General features: G+C 23.4%; 7 protein-coding genes across 7 annotated transcripts; 4 read left to right on the top strand and 3 right to left on the bottom strand. All coding sequences in view use genetic code 6, as the record gives it.

The window, feature by feature from the left end:
- Positions 1–614: 614 nt before the first annotated feature.
- On the top strand, positions 615–5200 carry TTHERM_01299690 (hypothetical protein; the record flags this gene model as incomplete). The annotated part of the gene is made up of 3 exons (XM_001025308.2): positions 615–2892; positions 2941–3057; positions 3126–5200. The coding sequence occupies 3 exons, from the start codon at positions 615–617 to the stop codon at positions 5198–5200; spliced, it is 4470 nt and encodes a 1489-aa protein (XP_001025308.2).
- Positions 5201–6328: 1128 nt separating this feature from the next.
- Positions 6329–8188, top strand: TTHERM_01299680 (U11-48 kDa-like CHHC zinc finger protein; the record flags this gene model as incomplete). Its single annotated transcript, XM_001025307.3, has 1 exon — positions 6329–8188. The coding sequence occupies exon 1, from the start codon at positions 6389–6391 to the stop codon at positions 8186–8188; it is 1800 nt and encodes a 599-aa protein (XP_001025307.1). The 5' UTR covers positions 6329–6388.
- A 678-nt stretch (positions 8189–8866) lies between these two features.
- Positions 8867–11095, bottom strand: TTHERM_01299670 (hypothetical protein; the record flags this gene model as incomplete). Its single annotated transcript, XM_001025306.1, has 1 exon — positions 8867–11095. One exon carries the CDS (start codon positions 11093–11095, stop codon positions 8867–8869), a length of 2229 nt encoding a protein of 742 aa, XP_001025306.1.
- A 221-nt stretch (positions 11096–11316) lies between these two features.
- TTHERM_001299662 (integral membrane protein S (TGN-related)) lies at positions 11317–13155 on the bottom strand. The gene is made up of 2 exons (XM_012800370.1): positions 13122–13155; positions 11317–12290 (listed from the first exon to the last, which is right to left on the bottom strand). The coding sequence occupies exon 2, from the start codon at positions 12129–12131 to the stop codon at positions 11544–11546; it is 588 nt and encodes a 195-aa protein (XP_012655824.1). The 5' UTR covers positions 12132–12290; positions 13122–13155; the 3' UTR covers positions 11317–11543.
- A 185-nt stretch (positions 13156–13340) lies between these two features.
- TTHERM_01299660 (SCP-2 sterol transfer family protein) lies at positions 13341–13700 on the top strand (the record flags this gene model as incomplete). Its single annotated transcript, XM_001025305.3, has 1 exon — positions 13341–13700. The coding sequence occupies one exon, from the start codon at positions 13341–13343 to the stop codon at positions 13698–13700; it is 360 nt and encodes a 119-aa protein (XP_001025305.1).
- A 1229-nt stretch (positions 13701–14929) lies between these two features.
- On the top strand, positions 14930–17435 carry TTHERM_01299650 (DNA topoisomerase I; the record flags this gene model as incomplete). The annotated part of the gene is made up of 3 exons (XM_001025304.2): positions 14930–15869; positions 16195–16578; positions 16672–17435. The coding sequence occupies 3 exons, from the start codon at positions 14930–14932 to the stop codon at positions 17433–17435; spliced, it is 2088 nt and encodes a 695-aa protein (XP_001025304.2).
- A 5272-nt stretch (positions 17436–22707) lies between these two features.
- Positions 22708–25231, bottom strand: TTHERM_01299620 (vacuolar sorting protein 9, VPS9 domain protein; the record flags this gene model as incomplete). Its single annotated transcript, XM_001025301.1, has 3 exons — positions 22708–24743; positions 24865–25018; positions 25103–25231. 3 exons carry the CDS (start codon positions 25229–25231, stop codon positions 22708–22710), a joined length of 2319 nt encoding a protein of 772 aa, XP_001025301.1.
- Between the last annotated feature and the right edge of the window lie 784 nt (positions 25232–26015).

Here is a 26015-nt window from a genome sequence, read left to right as displayed (position 1 = left end):
CAAGAAAAAAAAAAATTAAAATTAATTTTAGTTTTTAATTTTTTAGTAATTTCTTACTAAATATTAAGATCTTTACTAGATAAACTCGAAATTCAAACTCACATGCAAAAAAAGTTTTATATGAAATTTGGATGAAAATTTGTAAGAATATTTATTATCTAAAAAAATCGAGGTTCCAATTTTTAAAGGGGTTTTATGGTATTTTATTCTTAATTATTAATATTAAAAACAATAAATTTTATATTTCTAATTTTATATTGGCTGTGTAAGAAAACTTACATCTAAAGAAAACAGTGTAGTATTTTTAATTTTTATGCATAAAAAATTGTGAAATTTATTATCTCTAAATTAGCCAAGGATCTGTTAAATGCTTAAGAGAATGGTTAAAAATGATTCGTTTAAAATATAAGAAACTATATAATTCACTAAACGATTGATAACTAGTAGTTTTGAAAATAATTAAATAAATTATCAAGCATTCCTTTATATTTTTTGTGTTGATTTAATTTGGTTTTTTATTTCTTAAAAGATATTAAGTTGTTACTCTTTAATTTAAAGCAGGAAGGCCTATAAATTAAAAACAGCATACATAATACTGCTTGAGAAATAGGTTAATGATTAACTAAACAAGCTAGTAAATTAAAAAAAGGCTTAGTCCAAGCAAATAAAATTAGGAGAATACAGAACAAGATAAGCAATGCTTAGAACAGTTGATAACTGATCCTTTACATTTAAAATTATTAATATTGGCTGGAACTGATTTAAAGATTGCAGAACTTTAGTAAATAAATTAATGTGTAAACCTTATGAAACTAGATATTTCATCTAATCATCTCTAGTTGCTTCCTCCTAATATTGATTTTAGTAAATTTTCTAACCTTCGTTTGCTGTATTTGCACAATAATAATTTAAGTGACATGGAAAGTCTAAATCAAATATTCAAATGCAAATAAGTAGTTTATTTAACACTATTTAGAAATCCTTTATCAGAATTAAATTCTATTCGCCACTACATAATAAATTAAATGCCCAGTTTAAAATGCTTAGATTTTAATTATGTTTTGGATGAAGAAAGAAGTGATATATTAATAGCTGATGATAACTAAAGCGCTAGATATTATTAGTTATCCAAGCTTTCTTGGCCAGTTGTTATATATCCAAATGATGAGAATCTTACAGAGCAGTAATACTTAAGTATTCTGTTTAAAGAAATAAGCATAATAACTACTTAGCATAGAAAATGCAGTTTCATATTAACTATTTAGAGATTCATAAGGGGATTTATTGTCCGACGGTAGGTTACTAAGATAATAAATTCAATATAAAAAAAAGAAAACGCAGTTATAAAATATGCTGCAAAATGGAAGCAATATATTTTTAAAAAGAGATAATTGAAAGAAGTTTTAGCTGATAGAAAAAAGTAATACTTACTTGAAGACACTAAAATGTATAGACATGCAAGGGCTTTGAATAAATTAGCTTAGTTAGTGAGAGAATTTAATAAAAAGTTATAATTAAGAAAAAGGTATTAACGAGCTGCTCGTATCCTCATGAAAGCAATGAGTAATAAAAAAGCTTATTTCTATTCTTATGAAAACTATCTCTCTCTAACATCCAATGAGAAATTAGAAAATGGCAGTTCTGTTTCTTTATACATGAGAGAAGATTAACTAAAGCTTGTTGATAATGAAGAGTTTAAAAAGTTTATGGTTTTATTTGCTAGCGACTCAGCTTATTTCAAGCCTAAGGTTGAAGAATTCTGTTCTAATTTTGGTAAACATATCATTAAAGGAAATCCTTATTAAATATTTAGAGTTCCAGATTAAGATAGTATTGTTATACCTAATAATCCATTAATATAATTAATAAAACCAAGTTTGAATTGCAAGATTATTTAGAGAAAGAAATATAATGATTAAAACATAGAGACTGATAAATACTATCATATCCAACGACACCCTATATTAATGAAGTATCAAAGAATTGTTTATATTAAAGAGAAATTCCTTACTCTTAGATACAAATTAAGTGAAGGGCAAAGATAGAAATCATTAGATAAATCAAAAAAACTTTAAATCTTTTCAGAAAAAAGAGATCATATTCTTTTTGAAATTAAATTTCCTCATAATAAGGTTCTTTCATATTTCTTAAGGACAGTCGTATATATGAATTAAGATGTTGATTAGTACTTAGACGATTACAATTAAAGTAAGGGTTAAAAATAAAATTAAAATGAACAATATAATAAATAACAAAAAGAAAAGATTTTAGTATTTTTCTCTTCTTTGTTAGAGAAAGTATCTTCAGCTATGAAGATTTAATAAATTTGGAGGTTGTATATTATCAAAAAATATATGAAGAAGTAAAATATAAATCCTTATGAAAAGTTGTTAGAACACCATGCTTCTTCTAAGTTATAGAGGTGGGTTAAAAAGCTTTCTTATTAACACAAAACCAGCTTTATGAAAGACATCTACCATCATCTCACCAATATCATCAAAACAAAATAGCTATTCTTGCACGAGTAAATCTATTTAAAGTTATTACAATACTAGAACTAGTAGCAATATATCGGCTTTTTGAATAAAAAAGACTCGTTATTTTCTTTCCGTTCTTAAAGCTCTAGAATATATTTTAATAAAAATACAGACCAGATTATAGTAAGAAATATAGAACCTGAGTTTATTAAGTCTGTTTTTCCTGCTTACGTTAATAGAGTGTTTTCTGACTAGGGTTTTGACGATTAAATGAATACTTAGTTCATGCTAGGCGATATATACCATATATTGCATGTAGGATGTAAAATAACAAGGCATGAAATAGGACCTATGAATTATATTTAAATAGATTTCCCCTCACTATCTTAAGCATTATATAGGACGGCTGTTCTTGGTAATATAACAATTAGATGTATTAAAATTTATTTTTTTTTATATTAAGCTTTGAAGACTTACAATTTTAGAATGAATGGATCTTGTGTCAAATTATAGCCTTACCATCATATTTTAGACTGTAATATTATACTTCCATATGAAGAGAAACTATAGATAGCTTACAGTAAATACATACATATTTTTAAAATAATTATTATTAAGATTTATAAAAACTATTTCAAAATATAACAGGAATGTAGATATAGGAAATAGAAGGCAGAGATAATCATTAAATAAAGAAAGAAATTGATAATAAGTTATCTATGTTTGTCTGTAGTGATTTTTAAAAACAATTTATACTTTAAGGGATAGATACTACAACTAACTTCGGATATAAATAAATTCACATGTTTACTTAAAGTGCTAAAAATAAACCTCCATAAAAAATAATAAACAACTTGATTTACTTCCTTTCTGATAATATTTATATGAATATCAACGAATAAAAGGAAGATATAAATAATCCAGGAAATAATTTGAGACTGAGCAGCCTATAGTAATCTAGAAAGGCTTCTGCTAGCTTAATGAGAGAAAGAAATTCAATAATTGTCTAAAAAAATAGCATTATTTCATCAAATTAAAAATCTCAAATAACGTCTCCAAAAAATAATGAACAAAAATATGCTGAAAATAATTTATAGGAATATTCTTAAAATTTATTCATTTCGTAGTTCTATTTAGAGGAAGGTTAAAGTGAGGAAAATAAAGTTAATTTTAATTATCATAGCCACAAGAAAAACGATAGTACTGCAGCTTAAAGCAGAAACAGTAGTATTAACTACGTTTCTAATAGGGATAGCTATTAAAGTAGTTCCACTAGTTATCAATATGGAAAGAGGAGAAGCCTTTCCTCTTTAGTTTCTAACCCATAAATAAAGCAAACTGCTAAAAAGGCAATTCTTAGGCAGCAAGATTTGTAATTTAATTGCAGTATTGTTGAAAATGAAATAGAAAACACAGAGCTAAGTGTTTTGAAAGAGGATACTCAAGGAAATAGTTTTAAATTGAATAGAAAATTGCATTCTTCTTCTACTTCTAAAAATAACAAGAACTTAAATAACTTAAAAGCATAAGATAATTTAAGAAAAGATGAAAAAAATTTACCTGGAATTATGCATTCTTCTTTACTTTAAAATGATTTAATTCGTTCAAAGGTTGTCAAACCTAACTTTAGAGATTCTAAAGAAATCAACAGGTTTATCAAAGAAAGAGAGCAGGATGATGTCGAAAGTAAAAAAATGAGAGTAATTTTGTAAAAAGATAGAAAAGAAGAAATTAAAGAAATGAATTAATAATTGCTTCATTTAAAAGTATTGGAAAAGGCCTAAGTAATTAGGAGTTCAAAATAAGCAAACGAGTAAAAAAGAGCTCTCGATTAATACTAGTAATAATAAAATATAATATAGTAGGCTTAAAGCATTAGAAATCACTCTGTATTAAACTCAGATTAAAGCAAAATTGAAAACTCTCTTATATTAAATACAAACTTTTTAAATAAACAAATAGCCTCTTTTTAAAGTAAAAAAAATAAACAGGAGCTTTAGTAAATAAATTACATTAAAGCTTAATCAATAAAGAACTAAAAGCTATTAAATTTCATCCCAAAAACAGATATAAATAAAAATAGGAGCTTTAGTTTATCTAAATAAGGTGGTCTCTTAAATTAACTTTCTATAAATGAAAGTGATACATAATTCTAACAGTATTAACATAATTTAGAAAATAATTAAGAATCATCTGACAATTAGGTTTCTGAAATACTTCAATAATAAAAAAGAAGTACAAGTATTTGTGATAGGAGTATGAATAATCATTCTCAAATTATAGTAAGCTCCAAAAAAAATGAAATGAATATTTCTGGATTATATGAAAACGATGAACTTTCAAGAAAATCATCAATAAATAAAAAGCTTCCTTCTTTAGAAAAAACAAAGCAAGTTTTGAATAATTATCTTTAAAATAGCGCAGGCTACAACCCTTCTGGAGGCATATTACCTTAATTAAATGCAAATGAAAACTCTCCGACTAAAATGTAAAACGAATCAATTATTCTAAATGTAAAATAAAGATAGTACTTAGGTAGCCAGGTGAAAAAAAGAATCTAAAGCTCTAACTAAAAAGAGAGAATAATTCATTCAGTTTTCCCAGAAGAATTTTACCCTATAGCAAATGGCTAAGCTGATAATTAATTTTTGTTTGATTTTAATATTGATAAAAATAAAAAGCAAATTCAAAAACCTCTAAGTTAACAAACACATAAAAAATGAAAATTCTTATTCTATATAATAATAATAACTTGTAAATTTGTATAATATAAATCATTATTATTTTATTTTTTGATATTTGATTAGCTAGAATTTATATTTTGATACAATTAGCTTTCTATCTAATTGTTTATTCAAAAAAGCAAAATTAAACAATTTTTTCTATATGTTATGGAATTCTGAAATATCTATTTCGAATTAAATAAAAAATAAATAAAAGCTTTAATAGCGTCTAATAAAAAATGCCAATTCAAAACAAAATTTTGAATTACGTAAAATAAACTATTTACTTATTACTTTTAATTACTGTAAGTTTTAAATATTTCTATTGCTGTCTATAATTTTTTTAGTCAAAAATAATAACTAACTTATTGTCTAAAAATTTAAAATAATTTTAAGTTTTGAAATAAATTATATTTTGGTAAATTAGAATAAATAAACTTATTTAAGAAATAATTTAAAAGATGAATAATTGACATATTTTTTAAACTCTTTTATTTTTTAACAAATTCTTATAAAGAAACTTAATAATGTTTTATAAAAATTCTTTCACATATTATTGAGACACTTATCTATCTATTTCATTATTTTAAATTTATAGCAAATTAAAGTAATAAAAATTTGTTGTTAAAGCAAAAAAGTATATATTATCAAATAATTAAAATCAAATAAATTCTTAAATATATTCACAATATATAATTATTTTTTTATCTTTTATGTGGTTTTTTAATAATATTTTGTTTTAATTTTTGTCACAAATTTTTAAAAGAATAAAATATGCACAAAATTTATTTTGTTTAAGATTAAATTTATTTTTTATACTTTTACATAAATATGAGACAACCAATTTGTCACTTATTTTTTTCATATTTCTACTTTTTCTAGTTAGAGGTTGAAAAATGTTTAGCTAAGCTAAAAAAAATAAATATATGAGATTATTTTTAGGCATTAAAGAAAAAGCTAAAGGTAGTATTTTTAAATTTTCTATTTTTATGAATAAAATAGTTTTATAGTTCAAAAAATTTTTTATAGTTTCTAGATATAATGATATTGCTTCTTAGCTAGCTAATTAGCTTAATCATATCTATCTGTATTTTTTACTTAAATTAGAGGCAGTGAATCAATTTTTACAAATAATAAATTATAAATTAAAATAATTGGCTTAAAAGATAAATAAAAAAAAGGCAAAAAATGAGCAGAGCTTACCAAAATAAAATGAAGGAAACTTTATAAGAAGACCTCCGTTCTGATGTTATCACCTGTCCTTATAATAGTTCTCATAAAATAGTTAAAAGCAGACTTACTTGGCACATCTAAAAATGCAAATCAGCTTAGGCGAATAGTCACATGTATGGACATTGCAGATATAATTTTCTTCATATAATGCCAAAAGAAGATTTAGCCACACATGAAAATATTCTTTGCAAAGATCGCCCGAAAGAATGCGAAAAAGAAGATGATTATGGAGATTAAGCTATATTTGATGAAGCTTTCAAAGAGTGGAAAAAAGAATAGAACAAGTAGAAAAGAAATGGAAATAAGAAACCTGTTCAATAATAAATAGAGAATAATGCTGATGAATAAAAATAAGACTATGAAATATACCATGAACAGTAACAAAGTTAGATTTCTAAATCAGGATTTTTGAGCAAAAGTAATTTTGAAGAAAAAAGCGATGTTGATGTAAGTGTAATTAATGCAAATTGGCTTGAATAAAATGACTCAAAGAAAGTTAATAAAAATACTAATAATAACGCTAATAAAAATCTTAATTAAAAATAAGCTAATTAAGATGATAGCGATAGTGGATCAGCTTCTTAAAGTGATGATGATGTTGACAATGAAGATGATAGAAGTGATGATGTCAAAAATGAAGATGAAGAAGATATTGAAGAAGATAAAATTTCTAATCTAAGTTTTGAATAGAAACCAAATAAAAATTAAAATTAATGTATGAATTCTTCAAGTTAAGATGAAGATAGTTAAGATTCTGATATTGACGATAATAGTTATCAATAAAAACCAAAGTCAAATTAAAATTCTAGAAAATAGAATATAGATATGGGTTATTCTAATAATAATAATAATAATAATAATAATAGTGAAAGTGAATGCGAATCAGATGGAAATAATAATAATAATAATTAATATTATAATGAATCTGATCAATCAGATTGCGAAGTCGAGTAGAGTATGGATGCTATTTAATAGAAAAAAAATTTAAAATCATAAATCTAACAAAAAAATAATTCTATATAATTAGTAAAAGCTACAAATTAAAAATATATTGCTTAATAGAACCAAAAAAATTCTAGTTCTAATTAAAAAAAAAATAGTAGTAGCAGTAGTAGCAGTAGTAGTAGTGAAGAAGATAGCAACAGTGAAGAGGAATCTAAAGAAAAAACTAATTAAAATAAAAAAATCTAATCTACTCATTATTAAAATAATAATAAAATTTAAAATAATAAAGAAAATTAAAGAAAGAACAATATACCATCTAAAAACCTTACTAAGAATAATAATTAGATTCTTTAAAGCTTAAATTAAAATGAAGAGGATGATGTTTCTTTCTAAATAAATTAAAGTGAGATTAACAATCAATCTAATCTTTCTTATTTGAATGATTTGTCAATGAATAAAGATGAGTTTACTTAGTCATTCTTAGACTCTTAAAAGAAATAAAAATATAAAAAGAGATATGTTCAGGTTCATAATTTACCTGAAGACTAAAGATATGAAGTTGAGTAGCTATAACATGAGCTAACTAGTAAAAATTAGGCTGATCTCTATTAAAATTAGAAAGCCATCCAATAAATAAGAGGTAATAGAGGATAAAGAGCTGAATAATTAGATAATTAAAAAAATGATAACTAAAGTGGAAATAGAGAAAGTTAACGTTAGGATAACAAACATGGAAGAAACAATAAGAGTGATAATCAATAATAAAATAAAAATAGAAATAACAGAAGTAGAAATAATAATAATAATTGACTAATCGAATTATGATTTTTTTAAAAATAAATTAATGAACTTATATATATTCTCTCTTTTGTAGAGTTTTAAAACTGTGAATTATTTTTATATTTTATTAATTAATTAAAACTAGTTAAAATAAATTTATAAATTGTATTTTTAAATATTCGTTTGATTATGTATCTATATATTCTTTAAGTGCAATCATAATCAAATTTTATATTCTTCAATGAAATATCTTATTTTTTTGAATCTTAATTATTTATTTTTTATTTTTGATTCACAAAATTTTAATTTTTTAAGAATAAAAATTCATTTGATTGTAAAATATAATATTATTTTGTTTTATTTTGCTTTATTTTACTTTTTGGCTCTTTTCAAACATATTCTCAAAAAATATCTTCTAAATAAACTAATTACAAATTTAAATTAAAACTCTATTAATAAGTAAAACGTACTGAAATATTCTTAATTTTAGTTTGATGAAATCAAATTAATCATTAGATTTTAATTTTGTTGTAAAAAATGTTTTACTTTTTTCATGTTAATTTATTCAAATATTGAATTGAAAATAACTTTATATCTTTTTAATTATTTTTTCGAATTTAACTTATGCTTGTAGCATAGAAAATTAAGTAATTATGTCAAAAATTTATTTAGATTGAACTTAAATTTTATAAATAAATTAATAATCTATCAATCATCCTCACTCGTTTATTAATCTTACTCTTAAGATTATTTCTTAGCTAGCATGAGCTTTTTTTTATTTTCTTCGAATTTCTCTTAATTCTTTTTTTTTTAGATTGCTCTAATTTATTCTGCATTTCTCACCATACTTTCATCAGAATCTAGCTCACTATTTTATTTTTCATAGCTTTAATTTCTTTTATGAGAGAGTATATTATTTATATTTTATGAGCTATTTTTAATTTAATTTTCATTTTTAAAATCTTAATCTTCAAATTTAGATACTTTTTAAGGCTGATGTGTTGAGTAATTACTTTAAGTTTTGCTAGATGAATCAAATGATCGATTGGTTGATAAAATATTTTTTTAGTTATCAAATTATTTCTTATTTTTATTTTCAGATTGTTTAATTTAAAGTCTTCTCTTCACTTCTTAGTCAATAGAATCATTCTCACTAAATTCTTCATCATTTACATTTATTTCGCCACTTATTGAATTATCTTCGTTTGAGGATAAATCTTACAGCTGCTTTTATAAAAACTATTAATCTTTTTAATTTTTTTACAGTTTATCACTATTTATAATTTTTTATTGGTTTTCATAATGATTATCATCATCACCATCTTATTTTTCATCATCATCTTCATCAATTTCATTTTCCTAATCATCTTCTTCTTAGTCAGAATTATCTTAAAAGTTATTTTGTTTATTATGCTTAAATCTAATATTCTCTTAAACACTCTCTTCTTCTTCTTCTTAATCTAAATCAGAGTGATCATTATATTGATTGTTTTTTTATTTGGATATTTCATTATATGCAGAAGATCTGCTTGTATTTAAATTATTTTTTTATTATTTTGATACACTATTATTCAAATTTTATTATTTTATTTAAGCACTGAATTATTTTTTATCATTACATTCTTCTGAGTTATCACTAAGCTAGGCTAATGTATCTTCATCTTCCTCTTCTTAGAACTGATGGTTATTCTAAATACTACTTAAATTCATAATTTTACCTTCTCTACTACTTCTAAGAGCATTATCCTCTCTAGTAGAGTGTCTAGTGAAAGGAGATTCTAATTTACTAGTTATCTATGTTTATCTTGACCTATCGGTTTATTCTGTTTACTCAATTTATTAGTTTTTTTTATTTTACTATTTAACCTAAAAAGCTTCTATTTCATCATCCAAATCATCACCGATAAATTAATTTTCATTTTATCTTTAGTTAGTTTACTTCTACTATTTTGATTTGCTAGTATTGACAGTTTGAAAGGCCTCTTCTTTTTTATTTTTTGTGGATGATGGTTAAGAACTTTTTGGCAGAGGAGCATTAGAAGAGTTGTGAGGCTTTTAGTTTTGCTAATTTTAGAATACATTTTGTGTATTGTAAGATTAGAATGCACTGTTGCTCATAGATGACTATAAAAATGTGAATTCTGCATTTAGCTCTAGCTCTTTTTTTGTGAGCTAAAGCTCTCTTTCTAATTTTTCGATCATGTTATCTTTATCAAATATTTTTTTTTAATAGTAATCTTTGACTCTATTTAATTCTTCTTTGAGATCTTCTATTTTTTCTTCAACCATACTTTACATTTTTTATGTTTTAACCTCTTTTTCTTCATTTACTTATTTTAATAAGCTATTTAAATTTTAAGACTATCTTTTTATATTATCTCTTTCAATAGTTATTCGGTTAATCTCTGAAGTTTTAAGTTTTAAGTCATTCTCAATTGTTTCGCATTTTATTTTAAAGTTAGAAGCTTCTTCCATTTTTTAAATTAATTCTGATGATATTTATGTTATTTTTTATTATTTTTCTTGACTTTCTTCTTCAAGTTGCTTTGTTTTTTGCATCAACTCTTCGTTTTACTATTTATAAGCTTGTTCAATTTCCTATAATCTTAACACCAATTTATCATATTTTTAAGCTTTTTAGAGACCTTCTTTATAAATTTTTGACTACTCAAGCAAATCTTAATATAAATTTTCTACCTCAGTTCCGATTTCACTAAACGAAAGCAGCTTTTCATTTAATTGGTTCAAAGTTTAAATGGAATCAGGAAATTCAACTTTCAATCTAATTTTAAGCATAGAATGCAGCTCTTTAATTGTTTTTTTAAGCATAACTATGTATGCCCTACACTACTATTGTGAAGTATCACTATTTACAGAAGTAAAATTACTCTTCTCATTTTATATGGTGTTATTTTCAGTTTCATACTAGCTCGACATATTTAATAATATTTATATATTTTATAAAATAATTCAAAAAACTAAAAAATTAAAGTGTATATTTGTATCAATCTTTTTTTTTTTTGATAGTTTTTAAAATTTAAAAGTTTGTGTTTTTTATAAAAATTGTGTGTGTAAATCATATCTTAGATTTTACTGTTATTGATTTTCAATTGATTTTGTATGAAAAAAAAGATTTCTTTGATGAAAATAAATTTAATAAAATAATTTTTTAATAATTTCAAACAAAATTAAACTAATGAATGATATATATTATACACATTAAAAGGACGATTATAAAAAATAATTTAGTTTTTTTTGCTTATAAATAGCTATAAAATATGGTTAGTACTCTCAAAAGCTTTGAAAGTTTGTTCAACTAAAATAAATAAATAATTAATTTTTTATTGAAATTACTCTGAATCCAAAAAATAGGGTTGTTTCCCTTTCACACTTCTACAACATCTTTCATCTCTATAAACTTATGGTTATGTCCACTCATGCTTGACTATTTTATTTTCCTTTAAGTTTCTTTGGAGGGTCCCAAAGCAACAAAAAGATTATCTAAAAATTTTATTTCTAGCTATTCTAATTTAATGCAAACATATTCACCAGCAAGTACTGTAACTAATAGTATAAGTCCATTAATAATTAGCCATTTTATTTCAAATGATTCAAAGAAAGGTCCATTATAAAAGAAGCAGAATATAAAATGATATCCATAGATTGTAGATACAAAATCAAGTACTTTATTTGCTTTTACAATAATATTCGATAAGCCAACAATAACTATGGGTATGTTAAATAAATTTGTCAAATAGCTAATATAAGCTAATTAAGGCGTTGATGGAGAAGATGCGTATATTGAAAAATCAAATATTTATCCTATATGAGTAGGCTTTCCAAAAATTGAATTGAATATAAAAAGTAAAACTAGCTAGCTTAAATAGAATAAAAACTACATTGTCATTATTTACAAGATTATAAGTTTAATGTCTAACTAGGAATACATTCCTATAAACCTCTGAGAATGCATTTTTAAAAGAGCTATAACAGTGTTTTAATATTATAATATCTATTCTTAAATTTTTAGAGGTTCAGCTTAATAAGATTGTTTAATGTATATGTTGAAATGCCTTGCTTGTAATTTTATTTATTAGTAAAATAAGCTAAGAAAATAAGATTATTAAATCACCTAAAAGAATATATAAAAAAACAATTATTTTTGATATTTTGTAAAATCTAATAAAAATAATTGACAAAATAAAATTAGTTAAAATGATTAGCAATTATAAATATAAATTACTTCTTATAATTTCTATTATTTCCAAACTCAAAACAAATAATCAAGAAAAAAAATCTATTTCATTTTATTTTTAAATATTTTTAATTTATTTTTTAATTGAGTAAATCAATTAATTCAAAATAGAATAATTAATTATTAAAATTATTTGGAATTAAGAGTTAAAAGGAGGTAACAAAAACTTTACTCAAATTTGCATTATTTTGTACAAAACTTAAATGACGTAAACTTAGGCGATATTTAAATGCTTCACATCTGACATCAAAATTAAAAAAATGTTTATTGATTGAATTTGAAATAAAATTTTAATAGTTTAGTAACCAAAATTTGTAATATTTTTGGTATTTAATTTGGTATTGAGTTATTTAGTATAAATATTTCTGTTAAAAACTTAAAAAATATGATATAAGTATCAGTTTGATGCGAGGAAAAATTGCGTGTTTAATGATTTTAGAATGTTAGAGAAAGAAAGAAGGAAACTTTTTAGTAAATAAAGCAAATTTTAAGTGTTATTTCTTCATTAATTAAAAGAAAATTTTAATAAATTACAATAAGAATCTATTGGTGAAATAAAATCAATTACTCAAAAAGAATATCTTAGAAAAATACTAAAAATTTAGTTTATTTTTAGATTATTGAGAGTCATAAATTGAATTAAAAAAGGTTGGCTGAAGGAAGGTATGATGATTTATTTAGCTAGCTCGTTTCATAAATAATATTTACTTGATTTTATAATATCTCCAAATTTAGGTTTATAAATGTTGCGTTTAATACGCAATACACGTACTTTATATTCATATGCTTGACACAAAAAGAATAATTCTTTGACTTTGTCTTTATAAATTAAACAAAAATCCTATTAACAATAATTTATTACAAACGAAATTAAATTTCTAAAAAAAAATAAAAAAAGAATAGTCCATCATCTTCTAAAATACCAAAATGCCTTTAAAATCTGAAAAGCTTTTCGACTTAATGACTCCTTTCTTAGCTGAAAAGGGTAAGGACTTAGTTCCTAAGATTAAGGCTGTTTACCACTTCGCCGTTGTTGAAAAGAAGGGTGGTCCCGTTGTCGAAACCTGGACCATCGACTTGAAGAACGGTAATGGTAGCATTAAGAAGGGTGCTGAAGGAAAGCCTGACTGCGTTTTCACTGTTTTGGATGACGATGTTATTGCTATGGCCAACAAGACCCTCAACCCCCAACAAGCTTTCATGAGCGGTAAGATGAAAATTAAGGGAAATATGGCTGCTGCCACCAAGTTCACCCCTGATCTCCTCCCCACCATCCCCAAGCTATGATTATTCTAAATTTATAAAACAAAAAGATAATATTTAGCCATTCTTAGATTGTAATTACCTATTCCATATAAATTGTATGTATTATGTAAAGCATTTTAAAAATGGTACCATGATAATAACACTATTTTTTCAATTAGTTTGATATTAAGTTTGATTTATATTATGTTTTCACCTATAAAATTTCTTAACTCTTTGTTGTTTAAAAAGGAACAATAAAAGTTTAGTTAAAAGTCTTTGTATCTACTTTTTCCTTCCAAATAAATTTTTGATGCACTCAACGAATAAAAACACTTATCGTTCTGGTGATTTATAATTATTAAAATTGTTCACTTTGAATTTCAGATAATGCATGTCGTCATTTATGTATGCAAATTCTAAATATTTCAATTCAAATTTTTTACCTAATTTATCTAATAATATTATTTGGTTAACATCTTCTTATTTTTGAAAAGATACCATCTATCAATCTAGCTTCTTTTACATAAATAAAAATTTAATGAGGATACCAAAGCTGAATAAATATGACATAAAAATTTTTGTAAAATTTGGTTCTTCAAAAAATTAAAAAATTTATTTAAAAAATAAAAATTATTAATTTTTTTTAAGTAGAAATTTTTTTCAAATAAATAAATGAATGAATGAATCATGCTAATATTTTTATCAAATTAATTTAATATTGAAAATAGACTCTAAATAATAAAATTATATTTTAAATATATAAATGACTTATTTACATTTTTCAAAATTATTTTTATATTAGAAGTGTCTCTTTAATGCATGCAAGCAAAGCTCACATTGCAATAAATCGAACAAACTATTCAATAAATAAATATAATGAGACGTAGAAGAAATTATTTAATAATAACAATAGCATTATAAATATTTTAATATATTCTTATTTTTTTGTTTGGGAGTAGCTGCTTTATATATTAGAGGGAAACAAAAAGACTTAGTAAAAAATTAAGAATTATTAAAAAAGACTTAGAAAAATTTCTTAAATCGCAACAAAAAAAGACTTAGGAAAAAAAACTAAAAATCCCTCACACTTTTAAAGGTTTGATTTTCTTATTTTTATTTAGAATTGCTTGAAACTTAATTTTTGCTTTTGATTTAGCAAGCAATATCATACATAGATACTCATAGTTTTTACCAATACAGCAAACTAATTTTTTCATAAAAGTACAACTAGCTGATAATGTAAGCCATTTTACTAATAACAGGATAAAAAGATGAGTAGCAAGAAGAACACTAAGAAAGTCTCTGATAGCGAGGACGATGATTTTGAAGAGGAAGAAGATGAATCAGAAGGTTCAGGAGAGGAGGATTCCGCTGAAAATAGTGTCAAAGAAGAAGAAGATGAAGAAGAAGAAGAAAACGGTGATAATGAAATTAAAGAGGAAGATAACGCAGATACAAAAATAGAAGTTAAGGATGAAAATGAAGATGATGAAGAAGAAGAAGAATTTAAACCTTCGATTAATGGCAATAAAAGAAAGAACGATACACCTGTTGAAAAGGCAGCAGGATTGTCAAATGCTAAATAAGTGAAAACATCTGGCGGTGATGCAGTTAAGAAACCAGTGTAAAAGTAACAAGACAGTGATGATGAAGACGATGAAAACAGTGATATTAAATGGAAATATTTAGAGCATCACGGAGTGCTATTCCCCGATTATTGGTAAAAGCATAATGTAAGACCTAGGTATGATGGAAAACCTATTGATTTAAATCTCTTGTAAGAAGAAATGGCTACTTATTGGTCATAAACTTTAGGAACAGATTGGGAACATAAACCTAAGTACAGAGAGAATTTTTCAAAACAATTCCTCGATACCTTTGGTAAGGATAAAGGTAAATATGACTTTGATAAGTTCGACTTCACTCCTATAAAAATACATCTTGAAGAGCAAAAAGAAATCCGTAAAAATCGCTCCAAAGAAGAAAAAAATCAAGAAAAGTAGAAAAAAGAAAGGCTTTCTGATTATTATGCTGGCGCAATTCTAGACGGATTTAGAGAAAAAGTAGGATAATTCATGATTGAACCTCCAACTCTCTTTAAAGGTAGAGGTGAACATCCAAAAATGGGTATGATGAAAGGTCGTATTTAACCAGAAGCTGTTGTTATTAATATCTCAAAAGATGCACCTGTCCCAAAATGTTCAGTTCCTGGTAAAATAAATTAATTTATTTATTATAATTATCTATGATAAATAAAAAATTTTAAGTATCCTACTAAAAGTTATAAACAAACAACAAGCATTCATTCATTCATTCATTCATTTTCTGGCCAATTAAATTTTAATATCTTTAAACTTAATATTCTCTCTTTTCATAATATAATTATGTTTATAATGCCAATATTAAATCAATTTGTTTCATATTTAATGTATTTTCAAAAGCTATACATCCTTAATTAATCATATTTAGCTTTTTACACAAGACTGTATTCATATATGTAGATAGATATTTAACGAATTTCCTAAAAAATAATTAGGTCATGGTTGGAGTGAAATAGTCCACAAACAAGATGTTACTTGGTTAGCAAGCTACAAGGATGATTCTGTAAAGAAGCAACATAAATATATCTTCTTATCTGCTGAAAGTAAGCTTAAGGCAGAAAATGATAAAAAGAAATACGAAAAAGCAAGACGTCTTAAAAATTTAATTGGATAGATTCGTGAAAATTACGAGAGAAAATTAAGAAGTAGTGATCCTGTTGATAGATAATTAGGTACTGCTACTTACTTGATTGATAAGTTAGCACTCAGAGTTGGTAATGAAAAATCAGAAGAAGAAGCAGATACTGTCGGTTGCTGCTCTTTGAGAGTTGAGCATATTTAAGTTATAGAAGATACCTAGATTGGATTCGATTTCTTAGGTATTTAAATTTTTTTCTATTATTAAAATAATCAATTTATTTTTATTTATTTATGTAGACAAAATTTTATATAAAATTAATTTTTAAAAAAAGGTAAGGATTCTATGAGATATCAAAATACTGTAAAAGTTACTGAGATTGTTTGGAAAAATATGTAGTCTTTTATCAAGAATAAAAAACCTGGTGATGATTTATTCGATAGAATTGATGCAAGTAGCCTAAATGAATATTTAAAGAGTTAGATGGAAGGTTTGACAGCAAAAGTTTTTAGAACTTATAATGCTTCTCACACTCTTTAAAAAGAATTAGACAAGGCTGATGAAGAAGGCCTTGATAAGATGGATTTAAAAGATAAACTTAATTTTTATGATGAAGCTAACAGAAATGTTGCCATTCTTTGTAACCATCAAAAAACAGTAGGCAAAAACTTTGATGTAATGGTTGGAAAAATGGAACAAAGAATTAATGTTTATAAAGATTATGAAAAGGAATTACATACTCATTTAAACAAATGCAAAAAGAATGGAGTCAATGCTTATGAAAAAGAAGTTATCTTAGAAGAAAAGGATGATGGAAAACATAAAATGTTTGTTAAAAAGTTCCCTGGAACAAAGGAAAAAATTTAAGAAGCTATTGAAAAAATTAAAAAGAAGATAGACGAAGAATAAAATAAAAAATAATCTAAAGAGAAGAACAAAGAAATTGCCTTAGGTACTTCTAAAACAAATTACAACGATCCTAGAATATCTGTTGTTTGGTGTAAAAAGTGGGAAGTTCCTGTAGAAAAAGTTTTCCCTAAAACTCTCATTGCTAAGTTCGTTTGGGCTATGGATACAGATTTAGAGTGGTCATTCTGAGATAAAGTAATTTATCATCATTTCTATAAAATATTTACATTTCTGGTTAAAATTGTTAAAATAAATAACTAATATAATTATTTATAGAATATTTTCTGTGTGTTATTCTATTTATGCATTTTTTTATTATATATTCTAAACTAAGAAGAAAAAATTAGTTTATTACCTTTCTCTTTATCTAAATGTACTTTATAAAATTTAGTTGATTATAAATTGAATTTAGGAATAAAATCAAAATATAAAAAAATATCATTTGCATTAAAAATGAATTCTTTCTTTATTAAATCTCTCTATTTCAAATAGTATTTGAAAAATAAATTAATTTTTTACACTAAAAATTGGTAAATAATGAATGAATGAAATAAATTAATTTTTTAAATGATTACATATACATATAATAAATATTTTTTGTTGTTGTTTGATTAGTCAGAATTGGGTTTTTTAAAATTTTATTCTCTGATTTAAGATTTTTCTGAAATTGAATGTCTAAGAGATAGAGATTCTACGGTAAAATAATCATATTGGTTACACGAAGCCCAAAAAGAGTTTATGTATGTTAAGCTGAATTTCATTAGGCAAACTATTTAAAAATATATTTTACTCATAGGAAGGTTCCTTTACACAGAAACCAGACCTGAGAAATAGATTTTTACAACTTCTCAATTATAAGAAATCTATTAAATCTAAAAATAAGAATTAATTAATATTTCAAATTGATCCTTAAATTAATATATTAGTATATTAAATAACTGATGATAAAAAAGTAATTCCTTATATATCATGTCATTTTTGAAAAATTTTTAATAAAGGTCTTAATTTAAAGTTTTAAAAAATGGGTGTTAATATAAGAGAACTATAGTATATAATTATATAAATTTTGGCATTCTTTCTATTATTTTAAATTTAATTTTTTATTCAATTTTATACAGATAAATTTTAATATTTTAGAAAAAAAAATACTATGATTTATTTTTTAAAATATTTAAATGATTATATACAAAATAAATACAAATTGCTTATATTGAACACCTTAAACTTGTAATCAAATTACTTTATCACATTCACATGTTTTTATTCAGTTACTATAAAATTTTTCAAGAAAAATCTAAGTTTGTAAATAATACTCTAAATTTTTAAAATTAATCTCACTCATTTATAAATCTTATTTATGTTTTTCCACTATGTCTTATTAATTAAACTGCTAATTTCTTATCTTGATTACTCTTTCAAGATGTTCATGTGTTAAATTAAATTTAAAAACAGCTACACAGTCAGACATATTTAGGATATCATAATTTTAAATTTATAGTTAATTTGGATACTAAATAATATCTATGAATAGCTAACACTCACAAATTATTATTATATCATCAATCAATTTAATTTCAAGATCATTAAATGTATAATTCATTTATTTCTTATGTAATTATTATTGGAAAAACTCAACAGTTTTAGAGAATATTCTTTTTCTACTCTCTTAAGTGAGAAGCTAGTTTGCATTATTTCTTATAGCATAAGAAATTAACTCATCTTTACTCACTCCCTAAAGCGCAATGAGACTACTTGTGATAATTGATTGCTAGCAGTTTCCTAAAGATTTTAATTCCCAGTTTATTGAATAAGAAATTGATAGTCCAAAGTCTTCAAATCCCAAGTATTTATTTGTCAATTATTTTTAAATTATTTGCATGTATTACTTGCGCTGATAAATTATTTATTACAGAAGTGTAGGATTATAAAAATTTAGAATATAATTAATTTGTTCTCTAAAGTAGAATAATGGGTTCTAAACTTACTATAGATACAAGGAAGTTAAATAATCTTCTTTGTTTTGTGTAGACTAAAGTATTTTAACAACCCTATCAAAATCAAATTATACTTCTGTCATCTAAAGATTTATTAAAATAGATCCATCTGCTTACTTTAGTGTACTTTACATTCTTATAAATTAATTTACTTCATTTTCAGTATCTTAATAATCAGGATTTTATAGTTCTACTAAAATACCTCCAGCCATTAAAAATTTTTTAGGAGTTGTCATGTTTCGATTAATAGTGAAATAATTTGCAGCAACATATTTACAAATTTGACTAGGATTCTCACAATCTCTGCTCTTAAATAAACACATTTCTGCTCTTTATTTAGTTTATTTTTTAATTTTTCTTTTTTTGAGATTAGCTTTTAATGTTTCTCTATTTTAATTATCTTCCTATCCATCATTTAGATGACCAATAAACGCCATATTATTATTTTACTTTATATTAGTTTGGTTACATTCTTACTAAAGTATATTTTTATTCATTTTATCATCTATTGAGTTAATTATTTTGTAAAATTTAATTAAAAATTTTGATATAATATCATCAGCAATTATCTATCATTCATTGATTAAAATTAACAATATAGAAAATATAAAGCAAATTTAAATTTCCAAAGATTTTATTAGCAAATCATCAACCTTTAAATTGATCTTAATATAATTATTTTAATTAATTTTTATCAAATTTGTATTTAAGAACTAATTTAGATAAAACATCTATTAAACATAAAATATTAATATTAAAATTTTACTTAAATTTAATTGTAAATAGTGAGAAAAATAAATACTAAGCATACTGTTAAAAAAAATTAATTTAAAAAATACTTTTAACTTATTGATATTTAATTAATTAAATGTGTTCTATATTTTAAAAATTAGCAAAATAACATCACAATTTAAATGAGTTATTTTTGACTGGAGTTTATTTTTTTCAATTTCAATACTATTCGTATAAGTCATAAATAATAACTTATGGTAAAATAGGAATAGTTTCTTTTAGTATTAAGCTCAATTTACATATTTGCATAATATTAACTTTGTAACTGTTCCAAATAAATCTATTTTATCCAAAGTAGTCATAAACATTAAAGTAATTTAGATATTAAAGAGTATGAATCATTAATTTTTAAATTTAAAAGTTCATTACTCTATTTGTATGATAAATTTTAAGGCCTTCTGTTGATCTACTTTTTTAATCCAGTTTATTGTTTTGTACCCATTCGATGAATTATTTAATTATTTAAAGAGTGTATGATTATTAAGCAAATTATTTATTGACTATTAATAATTCTAATTAATCATTTTTCTTAGAAAAATTAATCTAACAGTTATTAGCTGAATTTTAGCATGAAAATTGAAGATAATTAGTTTTTAATAAAGTTAATTCCTTAACGATATTTATGTAGTCTTCAAAATTTACTAGCAAGTCCTCTTATATAAATTCCCCATTTATATAAACTGGAATATAGAAATAAGATTATTTAACTTTGTTTATAATATTACTCAGTTTTAAGCTTAAATTGTTGGACCTTAGCAAAATATTCTCATTTATACTTAAATTTAATCCATATTTAAATATAATATGAAGGGCCCAAAACGATTATATTATTTCATAAAGAATCAAACAAAATGCACAATATATTATCATAGTATACGTGTCTCCTCTTGAATTTTCAATTATCAGATTTATTATGAAAAATACAATAATCATTAAGTGCTAAAATGATTAATTTAGTGTGTAAAATCCAAAATTTTTAATCTTTTTTTCTTTGGAGTATTCTTACAGTTTATAACTTGGCATCTCTTAAAGCTGAATTGCTGAAAAACTAAATTTTTTAAATGTTTTATAAATTACTACTTCAAAAATAATATAGCATAAAAAAAGAATGCTAAAAGCAGGATGATGTCTTATCAAATTTCCAGCGCACATATAAAAGCATGTTACTCTCGAAGCATTCGCGATGAATTAGTATAATTTCCATGAAAATTGTTTATTTATTTTTAAGTATGATATCTATCTTATTGTGGAGGTAGCAGAAATAAGAAATATGCTTAAGATAACTGAAATAAATTAAGGCCAATACTACTTAAAAGTAAAGTCTTCAGAAATTAGATAAAAATCAAAAATCAAAGCAAAGAAATTTAAAAAATGAGGAATGTATAAAGCTCTCTTACTGAACCTTGGTTCATGATAAGCATGATCATCGTCTCCAACATAGACATTTCCCAAATTAGCATCTATGAAAAAAATCATGTAAAGTACATCATAAATTGGAGACATATTTGTGTTGCAAATAAGAAAATTTTTTATGATTATAGTTATTCTAAATATAATAAAGGCCGTCAGAGATATCGCAAAGAAGGTAATATAATCATTTTGTTTATAGTAAACTATTAAGTAAATGTTAAATATATAGTTTATTGATATCAATAATAGAATCAATTTGCTTTATAAGCTTATTTTACTTATTGTCATAATTTATTTACTTTTTTTTTATTTGATAAACTTATATTTTTGATTACTTTCAAATTATTCAAAAGCACTTTTAATCTAAGAAGCATTATCTCATTAAGATATAACTTGCTATACTGAATAATCTTTTTCCAATTTATCTATTTTATATACGTCTATTATAACAAATTTATTGATACCAATATTAATTATATAAATAATCAAGAAATTAAATAATCATTTTCTTTATTAACACAATTTCAGTATTTATCCTATTTTTTTTCTCTATTGGAACAGCATTAATGAAGTTTGGTTTGATAAAATAATTAAATATTTTTATATTACAAATTCTATTACCTTATTTCAAAAATTCTTATTTAGTAGAGGTAAGATAGGTTCCGAACTAAAATATTTATTTTTTTACACTTTTTTGGAAAATAAATTTTCTTAATTAAATCAAAACATTAAATTTTGCTTATTGTAAATCGAAATGGCATTTAACTCTATATAAAATGGATATATATAATTAACACATAACATCAAAAATATTAAATTAAAATTATCTTTGATTTAGATTGAATAAAATAACATTTTTTAAGATTAAAACTAGTGAGAATCATAAAATTATTTCATGCTTGATTTTGTTTTTAGATTTTTTTAAACAAAAAATAACTTTTTTTTACATTAAAATGTATCTAAATGGTATTATTTTTTAATTTAACACCTAAAAAAAACTACAAGTTATGAATTGTATATTTATGATACTATACTTATTTAGCTATTATTGAATAATACAAGTATAAAGTAAGTACTCGTAGATTAAATTAATTTCTAAAATAAACTGTTTGATTAAATTGAAAGATTATTTATTTTTTATTGAGTTGAATTTTTGTAAGTAAATTTTAAATATAATCCATTTAATTAGATTTCTATTATTAATTTAATATAGTAGTGATTATTTATAATTTAGATAGATAGGTAATTCTGCTAATTTCAATCATTCATTGTTCTATTACTGATTAAAGAAGTGAACCGTTACGGAATTCTAATATATTCTATAAACTTGCAGAGAGGGTTGTAAGATAGTATCCACTAATTGAGTTGAGAAGATTGCTTGTAATAAATTTGCTTATAAGTTTTATATGGGTATTCATTTCGTGTTAGAAACACTTGCATGTAAAGTAACTGAATATACTAAGTACGTCATCAGCATCTAAAAAATTATTCTATTGTATTCCATACATTTTATAAAAGTTATTAATGCATACTAGAATATTTTCGCTTGCCTTAACTATCATCTTCATCTTTCCAATTGGACTTTACTGCTTTTTAATTTTTAATATATATTTAAAACATTTATAATAGCTTTCTCTTTTAAGTTTCTCAAAATAAAATTTGTCAGGCAATTCATCATTTTTTTGTTAGTTGCTTTCATCGTGAATATCAGATTAGAAGTTTTTCTATATAGCCTACAAACCATCTTTACTGTTATTGACTTGATTTTCTTTACTATTTTCCAATGCACTACTTGAAGAGCTTGATTACTAACCTTCCTCACTTTCTTTCTCAGTAATTTCTTCATTATTACTTGCATAACTTTCTCTTTAGTTTTAAATTTAATCTGAAGATAAAGGATGGTGGAATGTTTAGCTATTATTTAAATTGGCATCCTTAAATAACTCTATTTTATTATCAAATGATTAAGTATAGTAATATTCTAATTCCTTGCAGTGAGACTTTCTTTGCTGCATATGGGATGGAGTGTGAGAAGACTAATTAGTAGGATGATTAGATAAATTACTTTTCGTTACTTCTTATGAATGATTATTTTATTATTTTGTATTCTTTTTGTGGGAATTTCCAAATTATTTAATACCTCCAATCTAGCATGCTAATTCTGAACAGTCCTCTTCATTGAATTTCGTTTCCTCCTCATCTTCATATTTTGTATCTTTCTTTAAAGGACTTTTACGAATACTCATATCTTCTTAGTTCTCTTCTTCGACTTTCTCTTCAACTAAGTTTTCATTAACCAAATATTTATCATTTTTCCTTTTATAGTTTTTGATTTCCGATTCATAATTACTGTCTTTTTCAGTAACGGCATTTAATGACTCGGTTCCAGTAAATTCATTTTCTTACTCTTCTTAAATATATTTAACAGATCCTTTGTTGAAGTGCTTTAACGTGCGTTCATTCAAGCAAAGTCTATCTTGGATATAAAAATCTTGTGGATTTTTGTCAATTAGAGTAATCATAGATTATTACAGCCTTGCTTCTTAATCCAAATCTTCTAGTTATAGGAGCATAAAGGTTATTTCATAAAGTTTTTAATTAGCAAAAACTTAGGATGTTACAAAATTTAGCATATTTTCTCGATTAAAATGATTAGGAACTGGGTTTTTTTTAATTTCTGTATTTGATCTCTTAAACTCGCGATTTAAGTTATAAAAAAGCTAAATAGTTTCTTGCATAACTCTAATAAATTATTGAATATCTTAAATAGCTTTGTCTACGATTTAAGCTTCTTCATTAATAGGAGTATTTAGTTTTTGCTTTCTCATTTCGTACAATCTCTTTGATATTCCTTCATAGCTATTAATGTAAGTCTCTAGAAATATCTAAGTTAAAAACCCTAAAACATTATTATTATCTTATAAATGTTTAGCTATCATACTAGTCTTTAAAACATATAATTCAAGAGCTTCAATTTGTTCCCTGTTTTAGTTTTGAATCTCATTTCTATGTATCAAGTATTAAGGAAAAACATATGACGGGCTAGAGTTAATAGAACTAAAGCTATTCTTGTTTTAATTATTATTAATACTAAAGCTATTAATGCTCGAACTCTTTTTATTCCCGCCAATAGAGGGCCCTATCCCACCAACTAGACTTCCAGTTAAAGAAAATGAGCTATTTTAATCTTCTTCAATTAAATCTGATTTTTTGTAAAGCTTTTTATATTTCTATTAAGGATTTAAATGCTCATAACTTTTCTTCTTTTTTTTACTCTTGCCATCTCCTTAAATGGAATTTCCTTTATTTGGTATTATATTAATGATCATATAAAATAAAACTTTTGCATTTCATTTAAATTTGTAATTGTTTTGAACCATAAAAAAAAACCTTAAATTGACAAAAATAAATGTAAAAATTACTTGATAAACCACAGGAAGAGATTTCAGTCTAATAATGAGACACTGGATAACCTTCATAAGATTTAAGAGCGTAAAGGCATTAATTAGCCCATTGACAAGTTTCTTTTAAATCATTACATTCTCCTTTAAAGTGTAAAAGCCATGCTTCCTATCCCTTTTTAAATAATTAATGGATAGACATATTTAAAAAAACTTAAATTGAATAAATAATATATAAAAATCTAATTGTAATAAATACATCATCCATATATTCATTCTTGCATAAGCTAATACCTCTCCATTTTGACTTTTTATCAATTTTTTGCTTTTTTAATTTAGTTGCTTTTCTAAAATTATTCTTATATCCCTGAGAAGAACTATTACCCATTTTTATCTATCTATCTATCTATCTCTTGTTTTTTTTAAGCTAAAAAATCTTATATTATCAACTACTTTATTAAAAAGATTAAACTAAGTGACTATTATTTAATTATATTCAACTTGTTAATAATCACAACTTTTTTATTTGAGGGCATTCAACCTCGCATAATTTGATAAGTTTTGAGCAATTGACTTATCAATTAACATTATTTTTAAGTCAACCAATTTTAATCACTGTAATAGAATATTTAATGAACTCAAATCTTAAGCAAAAAATTATTGATTATCACTATAGCTTACTTTTAGAAGGCACATCAAAATTTTATAAAATAAGCATGATTATTTAAGAAACATAAAGTATTTATAAGTATATTTATTTTTGTTTATGAAATATTAAATAAATACATACCTGCTTATTTTTTAGGATTTAAATTTAATATGAAAGTAAGAACAATTTTTGTACATTTTTGTAAATAAAAAGCTTCTATAAAATTTATAAAATATACAGAGTTTTATTATTTGTTAAAATTATATTATTTTATTCATTTTAGATTAAAATTTATTTTTTTAATAAAAATTTATTCATTTCAATTTTATTTTTAGGATTTCTTTAAAATAAAAATAAAACGATGATTTAAATTATTTATATATTATTACATCTTTTTAAATAAAATATATTTTTAATTAAATAATATTAAAAAATTAAATTTAGAAATATACACAGTATTATACTTACAAATTTACTTGTTTAAAGTTTAATTTTTTTTAATTTTATTTTAAAAAGATATAAT

Source organism: Tetrahymena thermophila (assembly GCF_000189635.1).
Source record: "Tetrahymena thermophila SB210 genomic scaffold scf_8254332, whole genome shotgun sequence".
NCBI classification, from domain to species: domain Eukaryota; phylum Ciliophora; class Oligohymenophorea; order Hymenostomatida; family Tetrahymenidae; genus Tetrahymena; species Tetrahymena thermophila.
Note: the sequence above shows the minus strand (reverse complement) of the source record. Positions and strands in the feature narration are given on the sequence as shown.